Below are 23720 nucleotides of genomic sequence, written 5' to 3' on the forward strand. Positions count from 1 at the left end.
GTTACTCCACTTGTATACAAGTATAACTGGAAACAGAAGGGGGCCCAGAGACTTAAAAAATAGCTTTAAAAATAGTGGAAAAGTAAGTGGAACATAGCAGGTCTGTTTTCAGGTAATGTTCCATAGCTCACAGCTAATATTTTTGCTGGATTTATCAGTTGTGCTTAATGAGATGATTCTGCGTTGACTGCTCTACTATTCCTTAGGATCCATCTTCCACTCTGTGCCTGTGTTTTACACTAAATGAGGTTAGCAGGAGCTATTTTTGCCCACCAAAGAGAGAATGTGGAAGTTAGCGATGAGTTTATAATTGTGAACTGTGTGTGTAAAACTGGAGGAGTTAATCCATTAGCTTATGTCCCAATCGCAATTAAAAATGTACAAATGGCCCATGTCAACTGATTCGGGATTGGGCTGAAGTGATGTTTAATTGTAGTATATATATTTGAACTTGGATCCTAGAGCTTGGGCTCCAGTCCATGCCAAAACATATACACTGCAATTAAATAACCCCTTAGCCTGAGCGCCATTAGCTAGAATCAGCCAGCCGCGGGTGTTTGTTTGCACTTCAGTCAGACCCTTATTTCCTACTGCGTATCACAGATCTGAAAGTCTGCCCAGTCTAAGTTCCCTTTTCACTATTCCAGGGCATCCCACGCAACTCTGATTTCCCCCCTGCATGTATGCATTGTTATACAGTCTTTAATTACATGATCAATGCCGTTTTTTCCACAGGACTCCTGCCTCTTTCAGTAGGCAAACTGTATGGTGCAGTCTGAATGAGCAGCTACTTTTTCTCATTCTGTGTGTGGCCCCAGGCTTTATGAACTGCACGCCGTTCAAACCTTGCTCTCCAGATGGAATTATTCATTTTCTTATGGGCATTTCTGTGGTGCTCATCCAAATGATTCACAAACATTACATACATTTCTAAGCCTTGTGAGGTGAGCAGATCTTGTGCCTGTTTCACTGCTGGGGAACGGAAGCCTAGGCATTTTAAGGCCAAAAGTATCCACTCATTTGGTGTCCAGTTTCCGAGGCCTTGAATCTGTTTTTTCAGAATCCTTAGCATTATATATGTAACCCTTCGGCTGGTACCAGTCAGCAACCAGAAGGGCCAGGTTCAATGTCTGCGGGGGGGAGGGTCCCTTCAACAAGGTGACAAACTGGCATTAGCCCCCACCCAGTAAACTGGGAAAATTCTAACCTACCCATTGGGTGTCTTTAGAGGCAATTCTTCCCCTCTCGCAAGCACTGAGTCAGACATAGAAAAGTCTGTTTAATCACAGTAGGCAAGCATCAACCCACAAGACCACACAAAGAGTGAAAAACCCCTAACACAAACAACCTGTGAGCAAGCTACCATCCCCAAGGTCTGCAGGGTGAAGTCTTTTTCCTAGAGGTCTTTAGTCCAACCCCGCTTCAAACACCCCCACTTACAGCTCAGTCCAGTCAGTGCAGACCCAGACACATCACCCTGACGACTTCCCTCATAGAGCCTGATGTAATACCACCTGTGTGCTGCCCCTGCAGCCCACTGGTTGCTCCAACCAGCTGCACCGCTGGGCACCTGCCGCTGCTCCTACCATCCACTTGCCGGTCATTCCCCCCAGCCACTCTGCTGGCCCTCTGCTGCCGCTCCTACTGGCCGCCTGCCGGTCATTCCCGCCAGCCGCTCCGCTGGCTGCAATGGGTCTAGCTCCAGGCCAAACCAGTGACTTCAGCTCTTAGGCTGTGTCTACACTGGTGAGATCTCACGCAAAAGCGGCCACTCTTGTGCAAAAACTTGCTGCCTGTCTACACTGGCCGTGTATTCTTGCCCAAATATACTGATGTTCTAATGTATAAAATCAGGGCTTCTGGCGCGAGAACTCTGATGCTCCCGCTCAGGAAGAAGCCCTTTTGCACAAGAGCTCTTCCAGAAGAGGCCAGTGTAGACAGGCAACATGAATTTCTTGCGCAAGAAAGCCCTATGGTTAAAATGGCCATCAGAGCTTTCTTGTGCAAGAGAGTGTCTACAGTGGCATAGATGCTCTTGCGCAAAAGCACATCTCTTGCGCAAAAGCACATGCCAGTGTAGACGCTCTCTTCTGGAAGAGTTTTTGCAGAAGGACTCTTCCGCAAAAGAGTTTTTGCGTGAGAATGTGCCAGTGTGGATGTAGCCTTTAGTGATTTCAACTCTTTAATCACCACGTAGCCTGGCAAAAGATTCCAGCTCCCCCTGGACTAGCAAAAAGACTCCTTAAAACAAGGGGGAAAGAGGCAGGTTGAACCAGTATTACAGCTCGCACCTGGCAGGCATGAAGTAGGCTGGCTTAAGCCCTACTCCCCTCCCCTCCTCAACTGAATCCACTCAATTCTGGAAGGGGGAGGCTTGTTCATCTGAGACCTCTTACAATGATGGTGTCTCTCCTGCAAGCACTGGTGTCATATTTTCAGTTCCCACATTTAGGGGCAGCATGATTTGTGACCCCCACAACACCCCAAATTAGTTACAATACATCACATTCCATTCTAACAACTGATCCTTCATCATCCCTGGCTGAATTGGATTTACATAACCACACCTCAGATTCCTTCCCCATCCCAGCATGAGCTGTATTTACATATCAGTGGTTAACAGTTAATTATCTTGCAGAGCTAAACAATGTGAGTGAGCATACCCACCCCCAGGGCAGCTCTCTCCTTTTAGCTGGCTGATAGCAAGCAGTAGTTCAGCCCCTGTTTACATATAAACTATACACATTCAAATCACAGCTCCCATTGATTTCAGTAGCAGCTATGAGTACTCAGCACTTCTGCAAATCAGACCCCAGGGTCTCAAGTCAGACACCCAGAAAATGAGAAATACACTCTTAGGGGCAACAATTGTTGACTTGTTTGGTTTCAGTGACTTGTCCAGCATGACACAAAGCTCTGTGGCACACGTAGGTATCAAATCCAATTAGTGGGGAATCGTTTAACTGCCTTCACCATGAGATCATCCTTTGTCTTCCTGCAATTGCCTGCTTCTTTACTACATGCTCCCCAACTTATTCTTCACTCCTTGCAGCATAAGTGCTATAGAAAAATCTCCTCCTACACAATCCCAAATACATCCTCAGAGTAGGTCCATCCTGGGCCCGGAATGAGTCAGAAGGGAAAATACTGTATGATAAATATAAGTAAAGACTATCATAATGCACAGAAGAGGACCAAATTAAGGTTGCATAGGCACTTCCTAACTTCTGCATGCTTGACTTTGTGACCTTAATCATGTTATTTTATTCAAGGGTTTTTTGTTGTGTAAAAGAAATTGCATCATTTGGCATGATGTTAACACATTGGTCACACCTGGAATAGAACTTTTAGATCTACTACCAACACCTCAGACAGCTTAGGGTATGTCTACACTACCCCGCTAGTTCGAACTAGCGGGGTAATGTATGCATACCGCACTTGCTAATGAAGCCCGGGATTTGAATTTCCCGGGCTTCATTAGCATAAGCGGGGAGCCGCCATTTTTAAATCCCCGCTGCTTCGAACCCCGTGTAGCGCGGCTACACGGGGCTCGAACCAGGTAGTTCGGACTAGGGTCCTATTCCGAACTACCATTACTACGAGGAGTAACGGTAGTTCGGAATAGGCACCCTAGTCCGAACTACCTGGTCCGAGCCCCGTGTAGCCGCGCTACACGGGGTTCGAAGCAGCGGGGATTTAAAAATGGCGGCTCCCCGCTTATGCTAATGAAGCCCGGGAAATTCAAATCCCGGGCTTCATTAGCAAGTGCGGTATGCATACATTACCCCGCTAGTTCGAACTAGCGGGGTAGTGTAGACATACCCTAACAGACTAACTGAGAGCAGCTGTGATGCTCTATGTGGACCATCCCTACTAGGGAATGAGACACTTTGCCAGTGGGTTTCACAGACATGTACTACAGCAGAGGAATGGTGAGATCGTGGTTTCCTCTCCAGGCTCTGGAGGGGAACATTCTCTAGTGGATACAGACTTTTCTGTCCATTCCTCCCAAATGTGATCTCCTAGCTCCAACTTGTACTCCTTCCTTTTCCTTGTGGCTCCCAGTCTCCTTGCCCACCCAGAACCAGTCTCTAAAACTATCATCTATAACCCTTCTTAGTGCTCTGCAGACTCACTTTAGTCACAGGGGGAAACATTTTTCAGTCTTTTGTCAATGATACTTCCTGTTACCTTAAGCCCATTCCAGGACTCTCAGGATTTCAAAAGGGTTGGTTTTTTTTCATTGCTAAAAATAATAAATTGACCCCTCTTTGCATTCTTGCAAAGTTATGCATTTCTTGATGGATGTTTCTTTGATTTAAATTCAGCAGAGCTCAAATTGTTGAATAACACCAAAATTGGAGATATAGGCAACACACGGGGGTACGTCTATACTATGAGATAAGGTTGAATCTTGCCTGGTTGATTTCTGGGCACCCGATGTTAAGAAGGCAAAAGTCTGTGTCCTCACTACGGTCAAGAACTGAATGTATTCTGAAGTAGTGTGTCCACATTATGGAGTCTGCTGTTGGCTCAGAAAGCGAGGAGGCACCGTAGGTAGTGTGGCAGTCTGGCTGATGCTTCTGGTGTCCACTGGGTCCAAAACTCGGCCGTGGGTGGTAAGAGGGGCTCATGCTGGCAGCATCCCATAAGGCAGTCCTCTAGTCGCTCCCGCCACACGTGAGATAAAGGGGCACAGTGTACTCGCACTGTTGTGTAACACAGTGTACTCATGATGCAACAACACAGAGCATGGGGCCTGCTGTGCTGGAATGTATCGTCCTCCTCATGGGTGTCGTGGTTCGCCTCATGGCACTGTACTTTGAGAACCTACACACATTTGTCCACCAGGAAGAGGACGAAGTCGAAGCTCGGTGTGGCATGGAGCTCCTGCTCAGGCAAGCAATGTCATTCATGCTAGCTCAGCCACTAGCCAGTCCCCTGGACACCGTGCAATACTAGTTCTGGCTCAGACTAGTGGGACTGCATTGTGATGCAGGGATGGGATGAGCTGCAGTGGCTGCAGAATTTCTAAATATGGAAGGCTGCATTCCTGGAACTCTGTAGATGGCTTGCCCCTGCCCTGAGGGGACAGGATACCTATATGAGATCCGCTCTGACCATGCAGAGGTGCATGGCAATTGCCCTTTGGAAGCTTGCCATGCCAGGCAGCTACTGCTCAGTCGGGAACCAGGTTGGGGTGGAGAAATCAACAGTCAGGGCTGCTGTCATACAAATAGCCAAGGCCATCAACAACATCCTGCTATGGAGGGTGGTGACTGGGCAATGTGGACACCTGTCTAGAACGTCCCCTCATTTAGAACACACATCCCCATCTTGGCCCCCGAGCACCGTGCCTTGGAGTACTCATCTACTAGAAAAGGTACTTCTCCATGGTGCTGCAGACACTGGGGATCACAAGAGCCATTTCAGCCTGGGATGGTTGGGAAAGGTGCATGACGCACACATCTTTAGGAATTCCCGCCTCTTCTGAAAGATGTACACCGGCTCTTTCCTCAATCCAGAGCATCAGCATCAGAGAGGTAGAGATGCCCATTGTGACAAGACTTGCATTCCATCTGCAGACACAAGAACAAGCTGTTCAGCACCCCCCCCCCGCACTGTGTAGGCAAGAAAGAGTGCGCCGCAGCTCATAGCTCATTGCCTGAACCCACTTGTAGTTAGACAAAGTTTGTGCACTCCCACAAGTGCCCTCCCTGGGGTCATCGATAGCCTGGGGAACATCCTGGGAGGATGGGTCCAGTTCAGAGTCATGATTAGCTCCTGGCTTTAGGGCATTGTTATCTAACTAGTCTCCTCCCCGTGCCCCTCCACCACCCTGCTCTCCTGCAGGCTGATGCCAGGTGTATCTTGTTCTGACTCCCACAACCATGGCGGGGGAGCTCTCCAGCCTCCCCCACTCCCACCCTCGAATGGCATACAGCTACTCATAGTATCGGCAGTTGTGAGGTGCCACTCCAGAGCATTCGCTCTGCTCCTTAGCTTTGTGATAAGACTGCCTGTGCTCTCTAATTTTGACTTTGCACTGCTGGGTATTCCTGGCATATCCGTTAGCCCTGAGGCTGGTTGACATACTGCCATAGATCTCGGCATTCCGCTTACTGGTCTGGAGCTCATGGAGGATGGACTCATCTCCCCGCACGTCAATGAGATCCCGGATCTCCTGTGCACTCCAGACTGATGCTCTTCTGCACCCCTGGGAAGTGGAGGCTGTGGAAGCAAAAGTAGTGGCAGCCGTTGGGAGTGTCCAAAGGCACATTGGAACTCATGTCGCCGTTTGCCATGGTGTTCTTCTCGCTGGCAGTGCCATGTGGGACAGGCCTTTCTGCTGTTCCCGTAGCTTTATGAGCTAAGTGAGAGAGCAATCAAAGTGTAAATTGTGGCCAGAGAAGTCAGGGCAGACAGCTGTGGGGGCTTTCCATAGGCCAATAGCGTCACATTTTTGGCAAGGCTGTGTTTACAATATCGTAAACTCAACCAGGCATGGTTGGGAATAGCACTATTCCTGGTGAAAAGCAGGAGTACAGGAATTGACTTTTGTGGCACCCAAGGGTGGTGCAACAGGCTTGGTAGTGTGGACACATCCAGTGTTCCCTGTAAATTTAGCACTTGGGCGGCCATCCAGGAAAGAATAAGGTGCCACTCAGCTGATTAACAGATCACCCACAGCTGCCCAAAGCCAGTAGTATATGTTTCTATTGGCAGTGCATATCTGCACATGCCTTGGTACACATAACAAAAAGTATTCCACACATGGATGGAAAAAATTAGAGGGAACGCTGGACACATCCCTTAGAATTTCGACTGTAGGGGACTGGGGTCCTAGTGTAAAGCAGGCCAGGAACTCTAATCAAACATCTACACATTGAACTTGATTGACTAGAGTAAGAGCTGCAGGCATTGTGTGGTGATTTTATACTAATTAATGTAAAATGTCCTAAGAGGAAATTAGCACCACAAGTATATATTAAGGGGCTTTAACAAAGCAGCTAGACTCATATATTAAGGTGGTTTTGTTTTCATTTTGTCCCTTAACTTTTGCTTGCACTATGGAACCATCACACAATATGAACATCCTTGGGAACCACTGGCCTAGAGGTAGCACCATCTCTAATTTCCCAGTAATGCAGAATAAAGGCAGAGTCACTGGAAAAATTTGTGTTCATAACTTTCTTAGTCTCTACCAATGATTATGACAGAACATAGAAGAATAAAGAAGCAATCATGTAGCCCTAAAGGTGGAAAAGATTAAACAATAAACAGGATTCTTCTCAACTGGTCTTTAAAACTTTTTTTTTGGTACATAGTCCTCTGCAGTTGAAAGCTGGGCATCAGGTCCGCAAGAGACAGGGATTAGGAGGAAATAAAATGAAAATTCAGAAAGTAGCAGGAGAAATTCAGAATGGAGAGGTCTGGGAATTCTTAGTGAATAGTTTGAATAAAAATTAAGCCACAATGTAACTGAATCACACACTGAATCTTGTACCTATCCATGTTTTAGGCATGGAATTCCATGAAGAACTTCATAACCTTGGGTCAAAGGAAGGTCTGAAAGGAAGAAAGCTAAGCAAAGCCATTGAAAGTTTTGCATGGAATATCACTGTATTGAAGGTAAGCATTAAAGATTGGATTTAAAGGGGCGTTATTTACCTGTACTTAAATTAGCTGGAAAGTTAATGGTAGGGGCATGCTAAAAGATGCTAAATCAGAATGAGAATAAGGAATGAATTATATCAAGTGATTAAGGACCCGATTCTTAACTGTGGATTAGGACAAATTCCTTGCTTAGATAATACTTTTACTAATATCAGCAGTTCTGTTACATCAGAGATGTGTAGGATTAGTCAAAATCTCAGGATACAGTAACAATGATTTGTTTCCTTCACTATTCTCATATTAACTGGTTAAAAGGAATGTTGGGAACATATTTTGAAGAAACATTTTGGTTGTTTAGAGACCACAGGTGAGATGTTCTCTTTAGCATAATGCACAAGTTAAATCTAGGAAATGAGTTTGGGAATTAAATGTGTAGCATTGAGAGGTGGGCAAATAACTAATTTTTCCAGCTTATTTGCTGTTCCAAAAAACTGGGGAGGGGAGAAGGGGGGGTAGAATGTCATTTAAGACAGGATGGCGGATGACTGTCTTATCTACTGTGGGTGTGTTTCAGATCAGGGGATTGAATTTCAATTTCCCATCTGCCATGTGAGTGACCTAACTATTGGGCTAATGGTTTTAAAAGGGTGGCAACAGTACCATTACCTCCTTCTCCTCCAGCCATATTGTAAATGGCTGAAATCTTTCTATTCTATCCACAAATAGTTTTGAGTCAACCAAAACTAAATTTTCACTGAACAAATTATTCATCAGAAAAATGTCACATAGCTCTAGTAATGACTACTACAGTAGGATTGACTTTCTCAATACAGTATAGGACTAAAGAGGCAGATAAAGCAACAAGAACAATGGATTTGACCAGCCTGAAAAACAAAATAAACAAATGTAAAATCTAGAGATGAATCCAAGACACAAAATTTGGATCTAGTTATGGATTTACCCAAAGCTTGAGGGTACTTGGATCTAAGGTTTAGTTCTGGGCTTGTATTTAAATCATGGGTGAGCAATAAGTGGTCCACAAGACAGATGCGGTTCCTTAGAGTTAGCCCTCAGTGGGCTCCCAGATGTTTTATTTACTTGAACATCCAGCTGCTGATTGTCCTTAATCCTTTTTTTAAAATGTTCATATTTTATTAACTCTAACAGGCAAGTCCTCAGAACACTAAATGTAGGGTCTCCTTAAAACTTCTACAGCTAACTCTCACCTTCCGCACTCCCACTGTCATTTTGATGCAGATTTGATTCCAAGTTACCAAAAGATCGAAGACTGACTATGTTTAGAGTGCATTTAATTTTGAAATAAGACCCATTGAAAACAAGTATAGGGGTTCCTTTGGGAAAGCTGAATTATGCTAAAGTAAAATAGGGACTAGACTAATGGCATCAGCTTTATGGTCTGTGACCCTGATGTTCCAAAATAAGGGGCATGTATTATGTAATTTAAAAAAAAATGACATTCAGTGGCAACTGGCAACTTTAGATTTCTCTTACTGCAACTTTTGGTACTGTATACTTGGGTGATAGATTCTAAACCTAGTTAACAAGCCATAAGAAATAGCTAAGCTAAACTTTTTTTCTAGCAACTAAGCCAAACTTTTATTCTAGCAGCATCCAACATAGCAAACTGCTTGGGTATTTACTTAATTAAATCACACTTATGCTAAAAAGTCCTGCCAAGAGGGCAGGGGACTGGACTTGATGACCTCTCGAGGTCCCCTCCAGTCCTAGTATTCTATGATTCTATGAAAAAGCATAAAGAGAATCTTGAAGAATGACACATTGCAAAGTTGACCCACAATGTTCTTCAGACATATCCACATCTTCATCCATATCATTTTTTCCTAAAAAGCAGTTCTCCTTACAATATTTCATTTTTGCTGCTAGGCCCTATATCCTCTTCTTGCACTGATTACACTTGACAGGTTTTCCTTGACTACCCAGAGAATACATTTATTCAAAATATTCCCATATCGTCTTTCACATCCAGAAGCCATGACATTTTTTCTGTGGCAAAAGTGTAGGGGAACATAGGAAGTTGTGACTATGTCTACGCTTCCGGGTTTTTTTGGCAGAAGATATGCAAATTGTGCTCTCATTTGCATATCTTCTGCCGATCCTTTTTGCAGAAGAGGTTTTGCCAATAAAAAGCCCCGTGTAGACGGGGCCATTTGTTGGGGGAAAAAAAAGTCTTTCACAAGATCCTTTATTCCTCAAAAAATGAGGTTTACAGGATCTTGCGAAAAAGGTTTTTTTTCCAACAATCGTCAAAACCTCTTTCACAAAAAGGATCGGAAGAAGATATGAAAATGAGAGTGTGATTTGCATCTCTTCTGGCAGTGTAGACTTAGCCTATGCATGCTGAATAATGTCTTCCCTTTTTCTTTCCAGTCCACTCCACTGTTCCTTTCTGTGCTGTCTCTAACCTTTTCTATATATTGCCTCTGTCTTCAGACAATGTTTTAACTAACTCCTCTGCCTTGCTTGGCCCACATAAGCACAGAACAAAAACAATCCTATCCAGCGTGTGTCTGTCTGAACATGTGACTTTAGTCTGCTCACAATCAGAAATTGAAAGCCCAAAACTTTCAAGAAGCAAGATCTGGTTGTTAGGCTGAACAGAGTAGAACATTGTTATGAAAGTGTAGGTGTAGCATGTTCTTGATAAGATTTAATTTTAACTGTTATTTTTAAATGAGATTGATCATTTTAAAGATAAAAATAATCCAAATAAAAAATTTAAATAAAAAAACGTCGTTTTATTTTATTTTAAAAAATTAATGATTTTTATTCACCCTGATATCCAGTGGTGCTAATGAGTGGGAGACACCTTTTTCATTCTGAGATAGGGCAGGTTCGGCAATGAATTCATTTCCTGGAGACTTGGCTATTTTTTGCTCTGTACCAGATTTCAAATTTCAGGCACTTAATTGTTATTTTGATTTTTTTTCTGCTGAGCACTGGAAATCAGTGACCCTGCAAATAATCTATTCCTTCCTTCCTGCTGTCATCTTTTGTTCAGTACTGACTCATTTCTTCATGCCTCCATGAAAGCATCATTAAGGGTCCCTTTATGAAGAGACCAGAAATGCTCCCCCACCCAAGTCAGAAGCCTCATCCCATCTGTCTATTCTTAATATTGCATTCCATAAAACAATATTTGATTAGATATGAATAATCATAGAATCAGAGAACACTAGAACTGGAAGGGACCTCAAGAGGTTATCGAGTCCAGTCTCCTGCCCTCACGGCAGGACCAAGCACTATCTAGACCATCCCTGATGGTCTGTCATTTAAAAATACTATACAGTATCTAACAAAAAATCAGAATGTCTTTCAATTGTATGAGCTGATCTAGTCAGTGTACGTTTAAACATCAATATAAGGATCCTTCTTAGGATCTGTCTAACCATTATAGATACTCAGCAATAGTCAGCTCTCCCTGGTGTTTTCATGGGTTGTCCATGAGCAGTAGCTGGTACTGTTCAATTTTTGTGCAAGTCAGATGATTAACAGCCTTTTCCTAAACTAGTAAGGTAAAGACATATTGAATTAATGTATTTATTTACATTCTTATTGAAATAGGTATGCTTTGAATGTGAAGAGGGAAAAAGGGATGCATTAAGAAAATCACCTTTAGCAAAATCATGGAATAGTTAGCGTTTAAGATGAAAGTGTATTTTATAAAAATCACCATTGTGGGCATACTTCTTATTTAAAAATCCCTGGGGTAATTCTAGGAGGCATTTAATCAGAATGAACCAAAATAATAACACTATTTTCTTTCTTACTTTATGCAAGCCTAATTACAAATTAATAATACCCTGAGGGAGGACAAACTAATTGCTATAACATACAATTGTTTGTAGAAATAGATTATTGAACCCAGTGGCAGCCTAGTAAGTGGAGAGAGAGAGCCTGTAAGCTGGTCAGCTCTGGGAGGGGCGCTTCCCCTTCGGGATTAGTGGGTGGCCACTTCAACCCACTACATCCGGATCAGTCTCGGGGGGGAAATTAACATATCAAATAACCAGTCCGGGGTTCCGTACTCGGACCTCAGGGCGGGGTGACAAAAGTAACCAATAACAAAGGCAGCCTTTGAATCTGTGGAACTCCTTGCTAGATGATGTTGTGAAGACTAGGACTTTAACAGGGTTCAAAAAATTCATGCCGGTTAAGTCCATCAATGGTTATTAGTCAGGATGGGTAGGAATGGTGTCCCTAGTCTCTCTTTGTCTGGACATGGATGACTGGAGAGGATCTTTGGTCTCACCCAGTATAGCTGTTCTTAGGTTCTTAATCTAACCTCTCTTTTTTATTCAGTATTTTTTCTGATGTTTGAGCACTTCCCTGCTCACCCGTAATATTCTCTTAATGGAATTTTTCATATGGCTTTGTGCTTCCTTCCGCAAAGTGCTCATGCTTCTTTCTCTCTTTTCAGACTTCCTCCAGTGTTGCTGCTGTTCTCCCACGGTGCTAGACATTCTCCCCTTTTATTTTCCCACACTGGCATTGCTGCACAACGTTCTTACACACCACATGCTCTTTTAGTCCCTCTGCTTCTTCAGTCTGGTCCATGCCATTTTCTGTTTCTCCTTTTTATTGCTTCCCCTTGCCTTCATCAATACATTCAGCTGCTGTCTGTCTATGGGCCTCTTGGTTGCTGTTGAAGTAGCCCTCTCCTTTTGCTGTCACTGTATCCTCTGATGTACTGGTCCAGTAGTTCTCCAGGGAATACTGTGGGGCTTCATTGATGCTGATTGAGTGCATCTCAGAATTAATAGTTAAGTTGTCACACCTGTGAATTTTGAGAATGTTTTAAAAAGGAGGCCTGTAATGTGTGTTCTAGAAAAGTATGATTGCCTTTTTAATGCAGCCTGATGCAAACTGTGCCCCTGAATCTGTGCTCCTTAGTTAGGCAAAAATAGCAGAAATTTGAGTGAGATTTTTACCCACATAAGAGCTGCAGGATGAGGGCTGCTGGTCACAGGGGTTGTTAAGTCATATAGCAAAGCTCAAAGTTGCTTTTGCTGGTCCACATTCATTCCTAGTGTATCTCTGTCGAAGTCAACAATTATCCCCAGGATGTATTTGTCTCCCTCTACTTATCATACTTTATTAGAGTTTCCATTCCTGATATGAAGCCTAATAACAGAAATATCAAATACTTGCTTATTGATGGCTAATTAGACAATTTTTTAAAATACCCAAATATGGTAAATGATGCATTCTCAGTATGAAGATAAAGTGGCATTTGCCTCTTGTTTTCAGAAGAAAAACCAAATGATTTGAAAAGAAGCTGTGCATTAAAATGGTTCAATTTTCATAGACACATGCAGCCACCCACCTTAATATGTTACGGCTGCTGCCAAAAGATTATGCTGTCCTATTCACATTTCCAATACTAACTTGTACATCTCTGCCCTGTGCTCCTGGTTTATGTATTTCTCAAAGTAGGAGCTGGTACGTTGAGTGGTTAGATTTTTAGGGATCATTTAAACAGTGAATCTACTAATTAGCCTGTATTTAAATGAGTAGACATATTAAACAGAGACCATTGAAGACAGAGGGTGTAGAATTATTAAATTGCAAACGAAGTTCATTCTCAGCGAGAGAGGAATCCAGGATGTCATCTCGTCCGACACACACATGCATGCATCTTATCTGCAGCCTTCCCATTGTGTCTCAGAAATCTGCTCAGTTGGTACCTGGTTCATGTTTTTGTGATGTGAGTATTGGAGAAGGGGGAAAGCTTTTATTATGGGGAATAATTAATGTCAGCTTCTGGGTGAAGTATTTTTAATTTAATTAAACAGTGCTCAAATGATAGTGTAAAGAAAGTTACCCATGAATTATCTTTCTCTTAATTATACTCCATCATCTGTGACAGTGGAGCCCTGAGTAATCAGCCTTCTATTGCTTGCGAGGACAGCAGCGTCCAGCTTTCTGCCTTTGGTGGCAGAACCCAGCTGTGCAGTCCCAGGCTACTTGCAGAGATAAAAGCTAGGATTTTGAAATGAATCTGGCACCACAGACAGCCATGCCCTTCCTCTCCCTGCATTCAAACTAAACTAAATTTAGCATCTCTCTGAGGTATAACTTTCCTTTCAGAAACAAGAGGCATATCTGACAATGGGTTACTGAATAATTCAGACGCAGCAGTATCCTAATGAATAGCTGCATCCCGCAGACCGGGAGTCCCCACTGATCCCTGTGAAGCAATCAGGTCCATTCATAGCCATATTCCGAGTCCTATAATATGCAGAGTGGGCATTTTAATGGACATTTTGCACTGTAGTAAAACCATCTTGATCTGAATGAAGATTTATTTTACAGCAATTCTCTAGGATTTATCAAATGTAGAAAAAATATCAATATGTTGGCCATGATTCTAGCATGATTTTCTTTTGGTATTTCCACCTCACATCTGATTTTCACTGATTGGCAAGACACATACATGGCTGTGCTGCTTGGCATGCTGCTGAGTGGCCAATGGAAAGAAGCAGAACATATTGCCAGGGCAACCTTTAGTATATTGAGGCCTGATTTACCCCTTATCGCCTCTTTGATGCCAAGGTATGTAGGTTATATTTTACAAAATCTAAAATATAAGTAAGAACGCCAGCTATCTGATTGGCAACACCAAAGGTGCTTTCCCCCATGATATTAGTGTATCTTTATCCTCTAATTCATTTATCCTTTATCTCCATCCTTAAAGTATTTGTGCACCGTCTGTGCCACCCTTTCCTGTCTTCCACTAGAACAGTATCCCTTAAACTCAGATACCTAGACATTCAACCTCGGAAGCCACTCAAATAAATAAATAAATAAATAAACTACTTTGGCTTAATTGCCAACTTGTTACACAGCAAATCAATCTTCTAATGATAGGAGGATAATCCAGCAGTAGCAGTAGCCAAGTACTCTTTGTTTGGCAGAGAGATTTCAACCTTTTGTTTTAATGAGACCTTCACCAGTTATCCCTATTTTTACCACTTCCACCTTGCGTAACTGCAGTGTGTCATGATTGTGGCTCCACTTGAAGCTCATTTCTTTCAGGGAGATCAATGACACCTATTATCTACAGTCTGGTTTGTCTTCCACATTGTTTCCAGTTACAGTTCAAAGCTATGGTTTTAATCTGTAAAGTTGTCTGTGCTTTTGATCCTGGCTTTTAGAATCTTCTTGGCTACATCTACACGGCACATTTAGTTTGGAATGAGCAGTTCCAGAATAGTTATTCTGAAATAGCTTATTTCAAAATAGCACATCTACACTGCAAGGAATTCTCAAAATTAGTCTGAGGCAGGCTTCCCTAATGTGGATGTGCTATTTCAATTTAGAGCCCCAGGAGGCACTGGGGAGAAATAATAGCCTTGGTGAGGGGCTATTTCAAAATAGCAGAACTGGAGTGTCTACCCAGCCCCTATTCCAAAATAACTATTTCAGAATAGGTATTATTCTTCATAGAATGAGATTTACAGAAGTCGGAATAGGCCTCCCATTATTTTGAAATTATTTCGAAATAATGCTAGTGCTGTGTAGACGCTTGCATAGTTATTTCTGAATAAGGGCCGTTATTCCGAAATAACTTTGCTGTGTAGATGCATCCCCTGGGGCCTATACTGACAGTTGAAATCAGCTAAGGTTCTTGAGCTAACAGCTCTGTGACTGGATGTCAGAATGACTCATCCTTGTAACCAGTTCAGGTAGGAAGCGAGGGCTAGAATAGTAGTTAGGAAATCTAGCAAAGCAAAAACCATCTATTTTTGTAAATACCAACCTATTTGAACTTGGCTATTTTATTCTAAGGAAAACATCAGGAAGGGGGTGCGTTTTTAGATCGTCTGTCTGTTTTGATCAGTGTGCATGACTGCGTTTGTGTGTGTTGCGTTTGGAAGAAGAGCAGAAGGACTCATTTTTCTCACATTCTTTCCAAGATGTGCAGTTTTGGGACTCTAATTTTCACTGGAGGACCTGTGACTCAGGAATTCATGCTGTCTAATCTAATAATCTGTTTGCCAACTTTCAGGGCATGATGCAAGGCTCATCTGTTCATACAGGCTTTTGCCTAGGAGGTGCTTTTCAAGGCTTTCCTTTTCCTTCTGGGGTTAGGGACTTGGAGTGCTTTAACTCAATGGTTCTCAAACAGGAGTACACATATCCGGGGGGGGGGGGGGGAATGTGCAGAAGTCTTCCAGGGGGCACTCAATTCATCTTGATCCGTATTCTCAATCTGGGGATTGCAATGGGTTCAGAGGGAGTCACAACTGCATGACTGTCTGTCTGGGGTGGCAGAAGGGTAATTGCATAGGGCACCACACCCCCATGTCACATGAAGCTAAGTTATATGATTGAACCCTGTTTGGTGGAGCTCGGGCTTCAGACAAGGCTGACAAGTGAAAAACAGGCTCAAATATCACATTGAAAAGTAACTAACATATTTATATTGCAATACATTTATTTTATAATTATATGGTACAAATGAGAAAATAAGAAAAATCAGTAGTCGTGTACTTGAAATGTTATGCCTGATTTTGTAAGCAAATAGTTTTTAAGTGAAGTGAAATTTGCAGGTATGCAAGACAAGTCAGACTCCTGAAAAAGGTACAGGCAGTCCCCGGGTTACATGGATCCGATTTACATCGGATCCCTACTTACAAACGGGGTGAGGCAACCCCGCACTAGCTGCTTCCCCCCAGCAGACCAGGGAGACGCAGAGCGGCTTTTCTCAGCAGACACTTCAGCTTGAGAATAAAGGACTGAGGGAAGTGAGGTGTGGGAGAATAAAACTGAGCTCTGGAGAAATGTTTGGCTAGAGTTTCCCCTACAATATGTACCAGTTCCGACTTACATACAGATTCAACTTAAGAACAAACCTACAGTCCCTATCTTGTACGTAACCCGGGGACTGCCTGTATTCTAGTCTGGAAACTGCTTTAAGTGATACAGGGTTTATGTTCATCATGTAATTATGTGTTCAAGTGGCTTTGTGTATTAATACTTATGGGTACTGCACTGCCTTGTGGAGCCTTATGATAGAACCTTCTCCCAGAAGTTCCTGCTAGAGCTTCCTTGGCCCTATCTCCAAACATCCTGAGAGTGATGCTATATAAAGGACAGAGTGTCCTCTACCACCTCAATTCCTTCCTACTGTGTGCCTGGGTTTACACTACGTAAACTCAACCTTGGACAGAGATGAAACACTTCAGTGTGTTTGAATCTGGAGTCTTTTCTCATGCCGTGTTCCTTGTTGGTTAGTGCTGGGTGTTTTGTTTTGTTTGGTAGGTTCTGGATTATGATGGAACTGAGGATGGGGGGATTCTTCATTCAGACCCACAGAAATGTTGCAAGTCCAAAAGGACCAGATTTGTTACTTGGATGACTATGAAGGGCAGTTCTCCTGCTTCACGATCTATACCGTGTTCTAGAATATTTGATTTTTTTCAAGTCTTTCCTCTTTATCATGTGCTCTCTCTGTCTTCTCTTTTAGGCTACGTCTACCCTGCGTCACTATTTTGGGATATTGAAGGTATCCCAAAATAGCTATTCCACATCTTTTGAGTGCGCTTGTTATTTTGAAATGTAATGAACTCGCTATTCCGACGTCCCTGTAAATCTCATTCCATGAGTGATTTATTTCAAAATAAGTGCAGCACCAGATTTCAAAATAAGCTATTTTGATATAGACTCTAAATAAGCTACACAATTTGTGTAGCTCAAATTGCATGGTTTATTTTGAGGTATGGGTGAAGTGTAGATGCACACTTTCAGACTAAACAAACCCAATCATTTCAGTCTTCCCTATAGGTCATGTTTTATAGAACTTAAATAATTTTTGTTGCTCTTATTTCAACCTTCTTCAATTTGTCCACATCGTTTTTGAAATGTGGCCTCCAGAACTGGGCAGAATATTCCAGTTGAGATCTAATAAGCAGAGTAGAGCAGAAGAATTTCTTGCTTACAACATTCCTGTTAATACATCACAGAATTATATTTATCTTGTGCAGCACTATGGCCCCTAAATCCCTTTCCACAATACTCCTCTTTGGTGTCCCAGTTTGGTTCTAGCCACGCAGATGAAATCACTCTTTGAACCTTTTCATGAGTGTTCTTTACATTATCTAATAAACCGAGATATTATTGGTGCGATAATATCTGCCAGAAGGGCAATTGAGCTAAATACCATTATAGCTGATCTACCATTCCCTATCTGCGATATATTTAGAGAGATTATCTGTTTGTCTTTCTGTTTGATCAAGGACTGCTATAGCTTCCTCTGATCAGAATTTAAAAACAAGGGTTTGGTTGTGCAAGAAAACATGATGTGCTTGGAATGGCATTGCTTCTCATAAAACCAATCATAAAAGAGGGAGAATCACTAAAGCAAGTACAATCCTCAAAATTGACATACCTAGTGAATGTTAAAAGAGACTAAAACAAGATGAGCTAGCAAACTAGGATGAATCTGGACTAGGATTGTTTCTCAATAAACCTTAAAGAAAAGAGATAAAATGGAGAAATTTGGACTACTGCTCTGCTTGGGCACTATTGGGCAATTTCAGGTAAATTTGCTTGTATTACATAAAGAAAAAGTGGTTCTTCGACCAGACCAGGGTTTTTTGCCAAAGGTGGTTTCTGATTTTCATGTCAATTGATCAATTAATTTGCTCTTCTCCCTATCCTACTGCCAAAACCATATTCTAATAAGCCTGAACCAGCTTTACATACTTTGAATGCAAGGAGGATCTTTCTTCATTATTTAGTCTGAACTCAGAAATTTCATAAATCATCCAGATTGTATATCCTGTGTATTTTTTAGCATAAGAAGCGATTTATCCTAGGCCATTTCTAAGGTTAAGCGATGTCCCTGGGACAATACATCCACATTCCATTAGAGTCTTTTGCTTTCCTTAAAAATACCATTCCTCTGGACATTTGCAGAATTGCTACCTGGAAGTCTGTCCACACTTTCACTAACAATGCTTTGGATTTGGCCTTCCAACAGATGCTGAAATGTGGTATGACAGTTCTGCAATCTCTGTTGAGTTAGGATTCTGTCCCTTCCGGCACATTATTTTCACCACTGCTTTTCAATCTGTCCTGTAAGATTGAAGAGCTACTTGAGGAAATGAAAATTACTTAAGTTACAAGTGGAGTTCTTCAAGATGCCTGTGCATATTTCATACTCTTCACCCATCTTCTCCTGTTTGTCCGTCTTGGTCACTTAGGGTACGTCTAGACTACAGGCTTCTGTCGACAGAAGTTTTGTCGACAGATACTGTCGACAAAACTTCTGTCGACAAAGAGCGTCTAGACTACATTGAGTTCTGTCGACATGGTAGTGTGGACGCAAAGGACAGTTTACATGCAATAACATCTTCTGTCGACAGAAACTCTGTCGACAGAAGGCGTTGTGCCTCGTAAAATGAGGTTTACCAGCGTTGACAAAACTGCTGAGTTCTATCGACGTTATGTCGACAGAACTCAGCGGTAGTGTGGATGCAGGTATAGTTTTGTCGACAAAAGTCCACTTTTGTCGACAAAACCCTGTAGTCTAGATGCACCCTTATTGTTCTTGAGCATTGTGGTGGAAAGAACTAATGGGTAGTTAGTCCCTTATTTAGCCTTGCTATCAGGACATGTGGAGATATTGAAAGAGGGTCTGGAGGTGCAAGAACACTATAAGGAATATTTCTGGGAGAAGGCTCTACCCCTACTGTGAAACAACACAGAATAGTGCTGTACCCATAAATATGTGAATATGCAGAACCATCACAAAAAACAAATGTTACTCACTTAATAGAATCTTAGTGTATTCTCTAAAGTACACTGCTTTCTGTTGATTAGGTTTGTAAATGCCTCCATAAGCTCTCCATTTCTGTTGTTGGCTACGTTAATGTTGCAGTTTACAAAAATAAAAATAGGAAAGCACTTCTGCAGGAGTCTATTAACTTAAAAAATATTTTTCTCAATGGGTTTAGAGTCAATTGTATCTAACAATGGAAAGTTCTAAAGTTACATTAACAATGTATTTGAGGGCAAAATGATTGTAGTTCCAGTCTCTCCAAGGTACCAGGTAATCAACTGAAATGTCCTATATCTCCTGGCCAACAGCCATTTTACAGGAGCCTTGCTCGAGGGAGCTTGTAGTCAGCATTTTCTAACAAGCAGGAGAATGTCAATCTACGTATCGTCCTAATGTGAGGTCTTAAAGCCAAGTGGTGCTTTATGCAACGTTTCTACTCTTTTAGCCAAGGAAATGTTTGAGACATGAATTAGATTTAGAGTAAATTAAATTTTCACGTGTATTTAAAATATGTATGAAAAACTTCAGGTATCTGCATGTAGAGAGTGTTGAAAACAGGAACAATTTATGTTTGCTGTGCAGGCAACAGGTGCACACATTCAAAGCTATTGCCACATGATATCTTAATATTCCGAAAGGATATGTTAGGTCACATATGACTTATGTGGCTGAGGGCTGAGGTCACCAAAATATAGCATAGCTTGAGAAAAAAGGGGAGACTTTATCCTCTATTAATCAGTTGTTCACAGATTTGTCTGAAACTGGAGTGCATTTCAATGGCTAGCTGGAAGTGAATTCAGATAGAAAATGCACCTCTAGAATCACAGAATCATAGAATCCTAGGGCTGGAAAAGAGCTCAGGACTCATCGAGTCACCATGCTCCTGGTAAGATAGTTTTTCCTAATATCCAACCATCTGTCGCCACTGAGAAAAAACTCTCTCCATCCTCTTTGGAACCTCCCCTCAGGTAGTTAAAAGGTGAAATCAAATCCCCTCTCACTCCTCTCTTCTCTTTAGACTAAACAAGCCCAAATCCCTCAGCCTACCATTATAAGTCATGTGCTCCAGCCTCCTAATCATTTCTATTGCCCTCCGCTGCACTTTCTTCAGTGCGTCCACATCCTTTCTATAATGGAGGGCCCAGAATTGGATGCAGTACTCATGTGGCCTCGTCAGTGCTGAATAAAGGGGAATAACCCTAGATCTGCTGGCAGTGCTCCTCCTAATGCACCCTAATATGCCATTAGTCTTCTCATATCAGAGATAAGGGTTCTGGAACCCTTTATCATACCTTCTCTTTCCCTTTCCTCAAAGAAACACCCAAACTATGTCCTCCTGTATCCCTCTTCTGTGCATTGTATTCACCAGACCACAATCCATAGTTCCATGTTGCTTCCCAGATTTTCTTCCTACTTCTCCAGGACATTTTCTTCATATGTCCCAGACTATCCCTCAGTTCTAGGTTGTAGCTGTGGATGGGTGGTTATGCTGATGACTCAGCTTGCACATCTTTGCCAGGGTGAGGAAGGGTATTGAGGCACCCAGCTCATTCTCCCAGTGCTGTGTGGACTCTAGCAGTAACATGTCTATTAAGGACTAGGATCTCTCTTAGTACTAAATACTAAGATTTTTTTTCTGAAAAATCATTGGCTATGTTCTGGCTATATGGAGGGAGCAGAGCTATTGAGTAAAAAGGAGCATGGTTGACAGAGGAGAACTGCACTTTAAATTTGGTAGCAGTAGGAAGAGAAAATGAGGAGAGAATGGAATAATGTGATAAAAAATTTCTTGAGTATAAAAACTAGGTCATTTCCATCTTTCATACGGAGGAGGTTATGAATATACTAGCTGTATGTGTCAGGAGAATGTCAGCAGCTTCTGCCACACCACTCTCTCTTAAAATAGTGTCATTTTCATCTGGGATTTGGACATCAAAGGCACTAGTACACCTGCAGTATATTAATTAAAGGAAGATTGGAAGTGTGGGAGTCAGAAATTATATTTGTGCCAATCTGGCATCAACTACCTCATCCAAATGAGATTAAAGGGTTGTAATGATGATATGAGATGCAGCAAGGTCTTGTTTTTTTCTGTTAATAAGTGTATTAACATATAGAAAAGGAAAAAGAGCAGCCTTCTGTATGGATTCATAAAGATATCACCACAAACTTCAATGAGCTAAAATCCTGGCCCTATTTCAACCAGGGCACGTTCTCGAGAGGAAGGAATCATCCGCTCTGTCTTCCCACCCAGCCTGTGGAGTGGCAGAAGTGTTATAGCACAGCCCCTTCTCCAGCCTAAGTTGAGAAGACTCTTGATGCTGCTTGCACTTTCCTTGCCATGTGGGTGAGAATGGATGATAGAAATGCATAGCAGCTCCACTAGCCCACAAGTCTGCTATCCTGCACACAGGGAGCCCTTATGAATGATCCTTTCAATTTGTTCAGTTCCTTCCAAAGCAGCAGTGATTCTCTCCATCTTCATTTTGGCAGAGGTGCGTTGCCAGGACATGACCTGGAGGTGGCACAGTTCCATCACCTTTACTGTGGTGGGGAATAGCCCCTCCCATAAGGAATAGTCACATACCCACAAAGACTATCATTAGGCTATTGTTATAAATGTGGGAAATCAGTGAAGGACTGCTTCCAAGAAAAGGCCTACCGCAAATTACCAGCCACATCCCTTAAGCCTATTGCATATTAAAGCAGTCTGGGGTGCCAGTCTGCTGGGGAGTTGAGTCTAATTAACTTACAATATATATAAATGGATTCAAACACTGTTACATGATAATGGTCTACAGCTATTCTTTGGAGTGAGTATCAGGGAAAGCCCTTCTGTATATTACCCACAGAGCCTTTCATGGTGCTAACCATGGAGTGGTGAAGGAGGAGTGCACCTTGTCCCCCCCCACAAACTACTGTGAGTAAGTTACCAGAAAGGAAGTGGAGAGTAGTTAGAACCATTGCTCTGAATTTCCTGTACATTGGCCAGCAAAACTGACCAGGCATTGTGAGGCCTGATGGTGGTATTTTATGCACCTCTTAAAGAAGTATAGCAGCTCATGTGCCCATCAGAAGACTACAAGGAACTACGAGAGAACTTTTTTTCTCTAAGCTATCTTGTTGCTTTTCTTAAAATGGTATGCCTCCCTTCCCCCATGTCCCAGTTTTTTCTTTAATTTTGTCCGTCAATGATTGATTTTGTTTCGTGGGTGTTAGTAAAGATGCGTGACAGTTTTAAATTCTGCAGTTATTGAAGTACAATATCCAGAGTGGTTTCTCTAGGACCACTTATGATGTAGCTTTACCTTTACAGATTATCTATCCAGGCACTGATTATTGCTTATCAAATTCCTATTGTCCTTTATACCACTTGGAAGATTCTTGTTGTCTGATAAATTCAATGAAGAGCAATATTTAATCACAAGGTTATTAATTATTGAAAACATACATTATATTTTCAAAATGAGTTAATATGTATTTTAACCTTCATTATTAAGAATATTCACTTAGGGTGTGCCTAAACTACACCCCTCTGCCAACAGAGGGATGTAGATTAGGCACATTGCTATTGCAAATGAAGCAGAGATTTAAATATCCCGCGCTTCATTTGAATAGAAATGGCCTCCTCTTTTTGCCGACACAGCACTTTGTTGGCAAAAAGCGACAGTCTAGATGGGGATTGGTTGACAAGGAAACCCTTTTCCGACCAATCCCTTATGCCTCATGCAACGAGGTTTACAGAATCGGTCAGAAAAGGCTTTCCTTGTCGACTGATCCCCATCTAGACTGCTGCTTTTTGCCGGCAGAGTGCTGCATCGGCAAAAAGCAGCGGCCATTTCTATTCTAATGAAGTGCGGGATATTTAAATTCCCACTTCATTTGAAATAATGATGTGCCTCATCTATATCCCTCTGTTGGAAGAGGGGTGTAGTTTAGACACACTTCTAGTCTAAAATATATTTTACTTTACTGATTTTGTTTTTCCCCAGCTACCATATGTTTCTTTCCTTGGGTTTGAATGGAAATGAAATTAACAAGCCTGTGAAGAATTTTTGACTCCTCCTTTGTTGAAGAGCTGAAGAGTTTAACAGTGTAGAATTAATATTCTAGGTCTCCCAGTTTAGGTATGACTAAGCTCTGCCCAATGTGCGAGATGCAGGTTAGGACAAAAATGGCTTCAATTTACTCTCAGAATAAGTTAGGGGCACTGCTGGAGTTCTCTAAGGTATACACTGGTACAGTGTAGCTACACTGACAGACCTTTCTGGTGTAA

At 42.1% G+C, this 23720-nt stretch overlaps 1 protein-coding gene across 8 annotated transcripts in view; it reads left to right on the forward strand.

Moving 5' to 3' along the window:
* Positions 1-23720, forward strand: part of PLCL1 (phospholipase C like 1 (inactive)) — a 319441-nt gene that overhangs the window by 271656 nt on the left and 24065 nt on the right. For 6 of the 8 annotated variants that reach the window (XR_331663.5, XM_006117924.5, XM_075934260.2 and 3 more), the window contains one exon: positions 7523-7632. Coding sequence is in view for 6 of the 8 variants with exons in the window: in XM_006117924.5 (XP_006117986.3) it covers positions 7523-7632 (110 nt within the window). In the remaining 2 variants the exon portion in view is untranslated. Of the gene's footprint in view, positions 1-7522; positions 7633-12076; positions 23118-23720 lie in introns of those variants that run through there. The other 2 variants (XR_012905400.2, XM_075934258.2) reach the window with 2 other exon arrangements.

Source organism: Pelodiscus sinensis, chromosome 7 (genome assembly GCF_052426305.1).
Source record: "Pelodiscus sinensis isolate ZL-2025 chromosome 7, ASM5242630v1, whole genome shotgun sequence".
Lineage (NCBI taxonomy): Eukaryota > Metazoa > Chordata > Testudines > Trionychidae > Pelodiscus > Pelodiscus sinensis.